Source organism: Thermobia domestica, chromosome 6 (assembly GCF_964235325.1).
Source record: "Thermobia domestica chromosome 6, izTheDome1.hap1.1, whole genome shotgun sequence".
NCBI lineage: Eukaryota > Metazoa > Arthropoda > Insecta > Zygentoma > Lepismatidae > Thermobia > Thermobia domestica.
In genome coordinates this window covers 124212190-124225371 of record NC_137459.1, presented here as the reverse complement: position 1 = coordinate 124225371, position 13182 = coordinate 124212190, and the positions used below count along the sequence as shown (strand labels likewise).

The 13182-nt window shown below is 36.6% G+C and overlaps 1 protein-coding gene across 2 annotated transcripts in view; it reads right to left on the bottom strand.

The window, feature by feature from the left end:
* The window catches only part of LOC145688184 (prolyl 3-hydroxylase OGFOD1-like), a 64611-nt gene extending 52187 nt beyond the window's left edge, over nt 1-12424 (bottom strand). The window contains exons 1-2 of one of the 2 annotated variants that reach the window (XM_081762047.1): nt 12292-12424; nt 11810-12006 (exon numbers count right to left, since the gene is read on the bottom strand). In XM_081762047.1, the coding sequence (XP_081618173.1) occupies nt 11810-11978 (169 nt within the window). In that variant the 5' untranslated portion in view covers nt 11979-12006; nt 12292-12424. Of the gene's footprint in view, nt 1-11809; nt 12007-12157; nt 12263-12291 lie in introns of those variants that run through there. The other variant, XM_081762048.1, reaches the window with a different exon arrangement.
* Nucleotides 12425-13182: the final 758 nt, after the last annotated feature.

The following is a 13182-nucleotide window of genomic DNA, read 5'->3' as shown; positions in this document are numbered from 1 at the left end:
TCAACTTTACATGAATAATAAACACCAAACACCATTCTCGACCAATGCTTCATGAATTAACTACAGCCTTTTAAAGTTAGCGAAGTCTCGTTAACGTTGATGTCACAGTTAGCAACACTGGAAACAATGAAAGTGCAATAATTTGATGATGTTTGTGGTTCACATTCATTAAATGAAGAATAAAAGGTTTTCTTGACTTTTTTTTTTTTTTTTTTTTTTTTTTGATCAAGAAGGCTCTCTGAAATAGTAAAATGAGCCTTTCCCTTACTCCTCCGTTTTTTTTAAACCGAAGTAATCTGAGGTGGAAATTACGATTACGAAAAACATAAATTTTAAATTCACCTGAAATGTATATCTAATAAATTCTGATGATCTATAAAAAGCCTAAACTATTCCCTCAGTGATGATTGAAATGCTCCAGACAAAGTCTCAATTAAGTGTGATGTCATTACAGTTATCGAGAAAGGTCAAAAAATTTTATAAATATCGGAACATTTTCTTACGCGTTCCAAAGAAATTTACTGACTTTTAAACAAAACAATCCCAGCATAAGAATGGTAACTCGGAATTTTATAGTATTCCAGTAAAGTGGGTCCGTCGCCAACCTGCGAGGAAAGTGTGTGTGTATTGTGCAAATTTTAAGTTATCTGCTACTGCGTTGCAACAAATCAAAGGTGCAGTCTGTATTGAAGCTGTCACGGGTGACCTAGTTCCTTAGTAGTATGATCTGTACAAAATGACAGCTGTCTTCTTCAAGACTGTGGTGAATGTCCTGGAGTGGAAGGAATAAGTGGAGTCTTTAATCATTGATCCTGATAAAAATAAAAGTGTTACATATGCCATATGGGAAAACACTGATCTCGTTAAAAAAAACTGTTTTCGTATCGTACATTGCTGGTTTAACTGCAAGAATTGTAATTCATGACTTCATCGAGAAAATCCAGAGAGAATCAATTGCTACCGAAAAGCATCGTATAAAATTTCAAGATAAAAATTCTATTTTACTTCGTGTGGAGTTCGTTGAAAATTGGACTGTTATTCTGTAAAGTGAAATTCAGAATTACCACCGGAATATGAAACAACTGACAGTTTTGTTGTAATAAGCGACGACAAAAAACACGATTCGGCTCATGCACTCATAGTCATAGACGAGATTCTAAAAATACTCGAAGTGAAAATATATTTAATAGAAAAAGGTTCGAATACGTGAAAATAAATGTCTACAATTTCCCAAACCGTGTCAGTGATTTCTGATGGTGCTGCATACCACTTTAAAAATCGCTTTCAGATGTTCGAGATGCAGACAGGTCCGATAAAGCAGTGAAACCGGCCATGCAAGGGTATCTGCGTCGGTATTGATTGGGGGAGGGGGTAAAGAATGTGGCAACGCGGCATAACCTTAGGCAAAAACATATACACAGTATTAAAACCGCAGAATAATTCGTGAGTATAGTGCAAGTACAAACTCCGGATATTACTCTCGTTTTGTTGCCTGGAACTGAATTCGACTACTTCCGGAAGAAGAAAAAAAGCAAAGATGGGAAAGTATGCGACCGGTAACTGGTATTCAACGAAGTCACCTTTGGCTTTCGGAAAATGGCGAAGTTTTTATGGCAGTAACGAGTCACAATGAACTAACTTCTGCAATTCAAAGTGCAGACTTAAGAAATCTGCAAAAAGGAACTTTTGTTACATAGATATACGTATGATAACCAGTGGTGCACAGCAGAGATATTATGAATAAATCATTAATTACGTGAAGTTAAAATGCTGTTAATGCCTCCACATGGAGCTTAAGCAGAGTACAGGTTTCCAGAAGAGCATAAGAGAAGTGAAAATAAGTGTTTTGTGACTATCAACAACGTGCTACGCAGGGGCGGATCCAGGACGGACTTCTGGGGTGCGAGTTTGTAATACTGATACTTTTAAGAGCTCCAAACTCTGGGATGGGTTTTACTTTTATATAAAATAAGAAAGCTTCCTCTTCTGGGGAGGCGATCGTCCCCCTGCATCCACCCCTGGACGAGTCGAGAGGTCACCAACACCTATTGGAGCACCTACACGATTACATGCTATTAGCAAAGCAGACACCAAGCAAGTAAATGCGAAAAAAAAAGAAAGGAAAAAAAAGTGAAATTTTGTTTCCGAAGACCATTTTAAGTAAGTGAACTTGAACTTTGTGTGTTTCATAATCGTAATTTCCATCTCAGATTACTTCGGTTATATATATATATATATATATATAAAAAGGAGTAGGGGAAACTTTGCTAACTTCAAAAGGCTGCAGTTAATTCATGAAGCATTGGTCGAAAATGGTATTTGGTGTGTTTATTATTCATGTAAACTGAAATCATCTGACAAAATTTCAGAATTTTAAAACATGGTGTTTTCGAGAAAATGGTGCCCAAAGATGGCGAATTTTGAAAATTTCACAATGTCTCGAATTTTTAGCGACAAAACGGTTGCACACAGAAGCGATAACAACTTTTTTTCGGAAAGCGGGCAACTAGGTCTTACCAACCGTGAAAACAGAATTTTAAAATTCGAACCGAAAGTGCTCGAAAAAAATTCGCAAACTTCGACTTATCAGATAAAGTGTCGTTCATTTGTTCATTTATGTACAAAAAGATACTCATGCGCAAACCAAACTATAATAAAATATAGTTTATTTATATCCCTATGCACATACCACAACAAGAATTATAACTCTACCTGTCTCCATAGCCGAATGGTGGGGCTCCGAAGTTGGCCATTTTCCATGTCTTCTACAATTCATAAATTGTACTCCCCGTCTTTGATGGCCCATTACTTGGCGGGAAAATTTTTTTCGACAAAACAAAAAAAAATATGGGTCTCTTAAAAATATGTCTAGTTGCTATAAAAAAAAGTTTCAACAATATCTGAGATGGCGATGGTACTTTTTTTTTTTTTGTCTGAGTTGAAATGGAAGGCACCATACAGAAACCATGTTGTAAGAAGTCAGTCCGTACAAAACAATCAATCGATTGAAATGTATTTCTTAATTACAAAGACGATTAACATACAATACACTTACGATCATATCATCACTACATTATTTGAATGTAAATATGAAACTTACTTATATGCTTCTTGGATAATACGAACGTAAGGAGACATAAGAAAAACCAAATTTAGTTGAATGCAGCATATTTCTTTATTCAAAGTTCTTCTCTATTCAACATTCTCAGCCTGTGTTCAGATAACTCTTGAAACTTCGAAAACTGTATTGATGGAACTTGCGAAGTTCCACCAAACAAAATGAGCAAATTAATATACACCCTACTGAATAATGTAGCAACTACAAATGATCAATACCGATTGGTATCCTTCCATTCGTACGATGCATTAAAGGAACTGAGAACAAGCACCCCAAAACTGACTACAATATATTTTGCGATTGCAATTCTCAACAAATGAAGTAAATCTCGTGTCTTTGCAAATTGCCATTTCTATTACGTAAGTCCGCAGGATGTACTTTGATACCAAGGGTAAGTGCAGCAAAGATTAGGGCGCAACGGTAGGTATTATTGAAATTCTTGGTTGCTGAGGCCTTACGTGAAGGTGCACATCAGCATATCTAAACTCAAAAGCTATCTTATTAAATAAGCAGGCGCTGATTAAGAAAATGGGGTAAATATCTTATCGTAAATCTACAGACAAAACTGTCAATTCAGATAGGAAGAGTAATGTTTACGGAATTTATTCAAGGAGACAAGAAAGACGTACGTCATCTGAGAACAGAAGAAGTGTTAAAAACTAGGTCCATAATTATACAGTTGTAATTCAAATCTAGCTTGCAGTGACTCCTTAGCACAGGTTCGAGTACGATTTTCGCACTCGTCTTCTTTCACGCTCATACCGATCGTCACTAGCGCATCTGCTCCTAACGGACTCACCCAAGCACAGGCAATTCATTTTCGCCCTGCACGGAACGCAATAGATGCAATGCCTGCTTCTAGTAACAATCTAGCATACGGTAGTATGCGATTTCTCACAAGTATACTATACACAAGCACAAATTTGCACGTATACTATAGACCTGTACCCAGTTGTTAAGCAGGCGCTAATAAAAGTCTAGAAGCATTAGGAAATAATTATTGAAAGAGATGTAATTCCTGAATAATTATTTCTGGAATAGCCACTTATCTTTACCTATGTCAAGAAGGATATCGAATGCTTCAACAAAGAATGTAGAAAGGATAAGATACTGTTTTCCAAGAAAATAGGAGACTTTCATCGTCAGATAAATCCGAACTCACATTTTTAATATGTACGAATAGAAGTTCCAAGCTCAGAAATCAACCCCGCAATTCCGGTTATCGTGCTGATGCACTAAACATTACGCCACTCAGTGCGTTTCTTGGCCGCCACAACCCCATGATTTCTGAATTCCGTATTCACACCACATAGTATTTACCACACACTGAAGTTACATTGAATCCACATGTATAGGGGACATCATGCAATAAAAACTGGCACATTTTTCTAATTTTCTCACATACTCATCGTTGAAATTTCTACTCAATTTGTAGTGTGAAACTGTAAACCCTATTAACTTCACTTACGCTACACCTTCAAAAGTGACACTCACTAATAGAATAAACTGCGAGACATTGGAAAATCATTTTTTAAAAAATAAGAAAAATAAAACGTATGTGGTGTCTCCCATGAAATTCACCTGCACCAAATGAATGTAACCCAACGACTACTACGGAATTTTTTTTTTGTTCTTTTAAAAAGAATACTGAGTCATCCTTTACAACACTATCAGGCCCCTTATTTAGGTAAGTGCTGTTCTGTGCTCGAGCACAGGGTGGCAAAACTTTGGATTTCTTAAAAGATTCACAATAAAGTAATATTTAAAACTAGCAACCTGAAAAGTCTCGCGCGAGGGCGAGAAAATAATACAGTGTTTAATTTGCTCTAATTACAGAAGTTACTAATTACCCAGCTTATATGATTGTTTTTATAAAGTCATCCTCTCCCAACCCCACCTCAAGGGATGAGGATCAACTTGAACATCATGAAAACTAATACCGTTCAACTCAGCGCCCTCGAAAACTATGAATCCAACACTAATACCTGCCGTTTTCGATTACTTGTAAAATCTCCCTCCTCCCTGGGAAGTGAAGTATGACCTTGAAGTTGAATTGGATTAAAACTGTCATTATTCATCTCAGCGACCCTAAAAGCTATGCACTCTAATATTGGTCGTTTTTGGGGGAGGCAAATTTTGTGCGGGGTCGGTAAATTATTTAGAGCACAGGGGCGCACAATATATAAATACGGGCCTGAACAGTACTGTGTCTTCTTGCATTTCACATCTTTGTATTACATGGTGACTTGTTAGTGGTTAACTCTCTTCGACCAACAATACACTTTATTTGAATGCCGAGTATAACACGAGGAACTATTCTTATTCATAACAATAAATTATAGTAGTGTACGGCAATAAGTTCCTACAAAGTAGATACTACGCAGTACCCCCACTTCTGCTGCCGCTGGAGGCGTTGACTAGTGTTGTAGTGTTTCAATATTGACTTAATTACTAAATACCTCATGATTCTTAAATTCTAAAATTTCGCAACACAACGGCTGTGAACCACTGCTTTAATTGAACCACCAAATCATCAGTTCATTGTAAATTGCCTGCTACTTGCGACATCTTTTGGCATCAGGTAGCACAACTAGCGACAATTTAGCCTGACTGTAAACTATTACGAGCGTGACTGACACAGAGATGTCTTGCTTTTATAGTAAATGGTAATATGACATGCCATTCACCAAAAATGTGTATCATATTAAAGCCACTTGATTTGATAGTATGAATACCCCATTTTTGTTGAAAAATATTTACCCCAGAAGCAAACTTATCTAAATTAGGACGTTCGGGCAAAACGCTGCGGCCTTCTTCAGCTATACCTTTTTAGAAAACCGATGTTGATTGTGGAATTACATCCTAATTATTATTAAAAATACTTCTTAAATTTAGTAATGTTTCAAAAAATTTTGAGTGTACAAAGATACCGGTTAATGCTTATTAAAAATTATACCTAGGTAGAAGGGAAATTTTAAATAATATTAGAGTATTTTTTTAAAGAAACAAATATATTACGTTATCCCTCCCAGTACTTTAATATATGTAACAACGAACCAACAATACACATTATAGAAAAGAGATTTCCATGTATGCACAAACTATCACATTAACGTTAAGAACAAATCCTAGTTTACACGCATAACCACAACAGCTAAAGCGCCTGCCTCTACTAATGCACATCACAATATTATAAGGACCCCCAGCTTCCATATATCTGAACCAGACTAGACTATACTACACTACTTCCGGCAAGTTGACGTACTGACCACCTTAAATTCATATCAAGCACTGATGGAGCCAGTATTTGTAAAGAATTTAGGAAAGTTCGGAAGTTTCGAGCTGAATTGTAGTGCTGTGCCAAGTACGGCAGTATCCAACCAATTAGTTGCGCCTAGAACACACTGCAGAGTACACTACGGTCAAGCCTAACCTAACCGATACTAACATAATTCCATTCTACTCTGACCTACGCACAACTACGGTGAACTACAACCTGCGCCTTATACATTACTCTACACTACTTCACACTCACTCTTGCTACCCTAACTGCTTGTCTACCGACTAGCCCGCGCCCCTACGCTGCCTTAAGTTCCAAGTTCGATCCAAGGTACTCGGGATACCACCCTAAAACTGCAGGTCCACATCTAATATTTTCCACGTAACGCTGAACTAGAGACCTGCACGGGCCGAATTTTTCGGCCCGAGCCCAATCCAGCCCGAATGTACCTAGGCCCGGCCCAGCCCGGGCCCGAAAAGTTTTGGAGACTTTCGGCCCGGGCCCGGCCCGACAAGTTTTTTAAAATTCTTGGCCCAAGCCCGGCCCGGGCCCGATAAATTTTAAGTTTCATTTTGTAACATCTTTCACGGGCACACTTCTTCAACGTTTGCATTTATTCTAATTATCATTTAACGAAAGTCAATAATTATTAAAGAATTCCAGTTAATCGGCCCTAGCCCGGCCCGACCTGAAGAGAAATCCCGGTCCAAAGCCCGGCCCAAAGAAATAACAGTCGGCCCGCCCAAGCCCGGCCCGCGGGCCGGGCCGGACTTCGGGCCTAGCCCGGCCCATGCAGGTCTCTACGCTGAACTCCAATGCAACCAATCTACGCTAGCTACGATTGTAAATTCCCTTGCACTAGATCTTTTAAAAACTGATTCTAATGCAAGAGAATTTACTCTCATGTCAAGAAAACAGTACAAGAGTACATTTTAAGAAAAAGATGCAATGCTTGAGAGTTCCCCGATCTACTGAGAAAGGTAACATCGAAATGGTATAGTTAATAGTATATCATACATTAGACGGAGTAAATGAAAGAATACTTATACAAAATTACCATGTACGTGTCAATTCGTATCCTTAAATAAATCTAATGAAGGTATATCATCAGATCTAACACGAATCGCTATTAAACATTTGAATATTTCGTAAAAATAATGCCTTTACATGTCACTATATATTACCACTAAGCACTTACCACATTAAACAGAATCCTTCATACAAAATTCCACAGGTACAGTCACGAACATTAATAAATGGAGGCTGAAGCCATTATTCCTTATGGCTCTAACCTCCATTTAATGTTCGTGACTGTACATGCTTGCGTAGAGGTCGCAAAATACAAAAAAAAAAAAAAAAAAAAAATCATCACGCCATCTGAGAAATCTTACCACCCAAGATTTCAAAAAAATATTTAAAATATATTATTACTTCGGGTAAGTTACTGCATCTGTTCTTGGCTATAATAAAAAGAACAGTGCATACCCATCTACTCGGGAGTGCCTCACCGTTACGTGAAGTGTCACTATTAGATTTAATACGGTGCATATTTCATAATTTTAAACTACCTCCACCAGAAACATGAAAAGTTGAATTCAACTTTGAACGCTTCAACATAAAATGACTCTCATTCCCAGGTAAGTCTTTGCAAAATTAACGTTGCATAAAGAACGAAATCCCGTAGATTACCCTCTCCATTTAATAATATCTGTCGGTTTTTCCAGGGTACTCCCGTTTCCTACCACATGATCATTCCACCAATTCTTCCATCACCATTGACTTGCCTTAATCATAGTTTCCCTTAGCCAAAGTGGTATAATGTGGTGCGTTAAACTGAAAGACCTCACTTCTATTTAACGATTCCTGATCTTTCAATGAATAAATGTTTCTTACACACATGTAATTATTTTCCTGTGAACTAACTGCAATCAAACAAAACAGGCATCGATATTTATGAAACACTTATCCGATCTGCCAGTGGTTTTACCTGTTTTATTTCACTCCAGTAGTAAATATAATCCGGTGAAAGATAAACGACGAAAAGTAAACTGTAAGTAAATAATAAAAAAGTATCACGAAGCAGCTGTCTTTAAAACCCCTACATAATTAACTATAACAAATTTGAAATTTTTGCCCGTAGCTTCCTGGCTCTCACAATAAACCTACATCTTCGAAATCGATAGCTTGTTCCTTATGAGACATACGGAACACGACTTTTGAAGCCCAACCTGATAACTTTTAAGGCTGATATTTAGTACCTCCTCCAATTTTGCACATATAGGACCTCCAGTGTCACTAACTTAAAATATTGCTGAGCGAGCGAAGGGGTTAGAAGTCCCGCAGGGCATTTTTTTTTTCTTAACCTTTATCACAATTTACACAAAACTAAGGTACTCGATACTCGAGCTATGATATAAGTTGTGGGAGATATTAAATGCCACCCATTTTTAATCTATGTCTTTAAAAACCTTGTAATCAGTACAATTGTACACACTTTGAGAATGATAAAGTGAGAACTATTCCTTAATTACAAAGAAAAAGCATATGCAATACATATGTCCACACTGACATTACACAGTTTCAGTACTTTTTTCTTTCTTCCTAAAACGTTCAGAGCTTAATTACAGGTCAGGTACGTAAACGTGATCTTATATACGGAAGGCTTCCACTGGCTAGTTCTCAATTTCACCTTTAAATCTCCTAAAATATTGATGCCATTAAAGCCAACCTGCTCTCATACGAATGTAGAGCCACTCCCATAAAATCAACAAATGCATTAAAGAGCATTTTTAAATTAAAAAGTTGGCAAATTTTCCTTTTAATCAATTCATTCATTTTCGATTCGTTCAATAATTCGAATTCCGATTCCAAAAGAACAGATAATTCAGAACAATTCCTGTAATGTTCCGAGGAACCAGTTCCTCCAAAACTTAATTGCGCTAGGAGTCATGGTCGTTCCTGCTACCTTCCTTTCCTATTTTAAACAGTGTTTTGAAGTAACGAAAAATTTATTACTATACTAATTTCCACTCTTAGAATAGTCTTAAATTAATCAATATATTAAATACTCAATGTTTAAAATAGCAAGTGAAAATATCACACCACGAACCACCATACTTCCTAAATCATCCAAGTTACAGAACAAAATTCATAAAAACCTAAAACTAATCATTACTTCGGAATTCCTATAGCAAAAACGAGTGAAATGCATGAATTTTTATTCACTTGAGGAGGCAAGTTCCCCTAATCCCCCAAATACCAAATATTTCTCTATGTAAAAATTAAAAATATATTAAAAAATAACATACCTAAAAAAGTATATAGATGAATATAATTCAATTGCACCCTCGAAAGTATTAAATACTTCGACGACCAAAGACAGCTTCAACAAGTTCAACAATTAACCCTGGTGCAGCAATCAGACCTAAGGAAATCCTTATAACAGCTTCCAAACATACATCTCTCCAGTAGGCCAGCCAATCATAAACAGATTTTGAACTGAATTTTGACGTAAATGAGCACTCACTAATAATGTTCTCGCATTTCGCAATACCACTGACAAACATATAACAAATCAACAGTATCTGCCGTACTTCCAGCCTTGAATTGTTCAAAAAAGTGCCACTCTTCGCAGAAACTTGCTTTAAATTCGATGAATATCTATTATAACAAATTTATCATACTTTCAGATTTCACCACTAAAAATGGAAAATAACTTATAATCTTTCTCACACGAGATACAAGTCCAACTTAATTTCATTCTTCCGACACAATCAAAATTTGAAACAATTCTCTTCTGTGTTGCAAACTTCACTTGACACTAAGTTTACATTACAGACAAATTTCTCCGAAAATAATTCATCAAATAACACCACTAAAAATATTCATATCTGAAACACAGCACTCGACTGCGCAACACACGTCATTCCCGTCACACACCGCCTGATTACTGCAAGGTACAAGCTGAGATAAAAGCCACGTGACCCCTCTATTCGCTGGTATAGAAGAGTCACTCTGACATAGTGACTGGACCCGATTAATTAAAAGAAAAAACGGAACAAATTGAACCAAATCACTGAACGGAAAGAATCGAAACAATGAATATACTGCCTAAAGGAAAGGCTTGCCAAAAAGTTTACCCTCCTACAAACGATATTACCTCAGACAAAGAATAACCAGAAAGATCAGTATATGGCTACAGATGCAATATACAGTATCTATTCACAAAATGCCTTAAAGAACTGATATTCTACTTCCAATCACTATGCACAATAGCAAATATGGTTAAGGCGACGAAGGCGAAATTTGCAGCTACTGATATAGTGCACCGTGTATAGAGTGTTAGTAGTTGTGTTACAATTATTCAAATATCGGTTTCCAATACTCGGACAGGCATTTATTCCGAAGTCGGGCGTCCGCTTTCGACACGTTTTCTCGCTGTTGTTATTAGGTTCATTAATCCGTTTTCTTCACAAACCTTTAAAAGATTTTGCCCATTATCAACGTATTGCTTCACAAATGTTAAAACTGTTAGTTCATTGCCCTTGTACATTCGCCATGTTGATAACATAAATGCTAGTTTCTTTTCCAGAATGCAACTATTCGGTTACCTTGCGCCAAGAAGTTCCCTCCGCTCGCCGTATAGTCCCATATTTGTAACTGCTTATATATAACAAATAAACAGATTTTTCGACACACTTATATATTATCAAGCACACAAACGATCAAATTATCCATATCTTTCCTGTAAATTTTAAAAATTTTGCTGGAAACGGACGCCCAACTTTGGAACTTAACCCCTCGAACATTTCAATAATTGTTCATTAGGTAAGAATGCACTTAGAGCAGAACAAGTGATTTTGGGTATCTAAGTTTCTCCCCCAATCTTACAAATTTAAGATCTCCTGTGTTATTTACTTCACAAAATATAGCTGAGCAAGCGAAGGGCGTTAGAAGCCCAGCAGAACTTGTTTTAGTACTCGTTTCTATGAATGTTCTGCTCAAAGTAGACTTCTGACGTTCACTATTTGAACAATGGCTAAAATAACCCATTTTGTTCGAATATTCGAAGAATCACTTATTCGAATATTAAATAAATTGAACTTCTATGATGGATTATATTGTAATATCACTTCCGTAAGTAAGCCTATGCTACCTACACATCATTATGAAGACACACTCCTTGCCTTGAGTTTATCTAACAGTGTTAATATTAATCATTGCATACATTGTTAATGTTGTATACTTTTAATGTCAATTACTCTTATCTTGATAACTATAATCTTAATTTGTTCCATTAATACCTATGTACAGAAATCAAAACTGGATGGACTTTGTACTTCTTGACATTCCGTTTGTAATTTATCTATTGAAAAACAAATTTGTACTGAATTTGCTCTGGTCATGCTTACCTTTAATGTCAGAAATCTCATCACCTCTCCAGTATTTTTGTAACTGTTCCCATTTGCGGACATAATCAGGATTAAAAGACGGCGTCACCTCATTCGGAGCAGCGTCGTCATTTAGTTTCACACGCTTCCTTTCTGTACTTTGCCCCTCCTCTGGTCTTTTTGATGCCATCTTCAAATACAAGAAGTTCCTCTTCTTCCTGATGTAAAATAAAGATTATTTTTAATAATTACAAATGAAGAATATATTTTACGTAAATACAATTTAACGTACTTTTCTATTGCCATGCACATGGCAGTATCCAAGCAGTAAACTACAAGAATCTAACAACATGTAATTTCATTACTAACCATTAACAGTCTCTATAAAACATACAATCGATATATTCTATATAATATGTAATGATACAACTAAATAGCATATACTAAATATATGCAAAGTAACCAAACAAATAAAATTAAAAATGACATTTACAAACACCAACCTCAACAAAACGAATGCCGCACCATGACACCAACTAGTGTTACCAGATTACGCAGTGTTGTAGTTGCAGCACAGACAAAAATATTAAAGTCTGTGAGCTGCATAATGGGGCGTTTACACTTAGTCGATTTGCGTTCGATTCAGTTGAAATGACGTCACTTTCAACTTAATCGACCGTGTAAACGGGAATTCAACTTAATCGCCTGTTGATCGAAAGCGACTAATCGACTGGCAACTGAATTGAAAGACGTTCTATTTTCTGTGGTTGAAATAATTGAACACATCCATCGATCTGATTCGGCCTAGTTGCTTCGATTTAGTGGCAAGTGCAGCGAGTCGATTTAGTCGTGCGACAAAATCGATTTAGTCGGGAGACTAAATCGACCAAGTGTAAACGCCCCATAAGTCTTGAATCGAACTTTAGCCAAACAAAACAGCACTCTCCTTGGAAATAATACAAAATAAGAATGAATCATTTAACTCCGCTTTGTGGACACAAATTTTTCAGTTGCAGGAATTGTCATGGATGTTACAATGGTTTATTGCAAGATTTCCGTTGCGTTGAAGTCTGCAGATTTAGTCAACCACAATAAGGAATGAGGCCGACAGTGCAGCATATAAGATGCCTTATACATAGACGTTTTGACGTATGAATAGAGTCATACTAAATACCTGACTACTGTAGGAAACATATGTTAGTCGAACACTTTAATATAACACTAATAACCGTTAAGAACGACTCTGCATAGGCCTAATATAATTACGGGCCTTACAAAGTCCCATTAACATATGTTTCCTGAAGTAGTCAGGCCTTTAGTGTGTCGCTAGTCACTCGTCAAAAGGAGGACGGTATAATTGCTCTAATTTTCTTATTATTCTCTCCTAATCGATT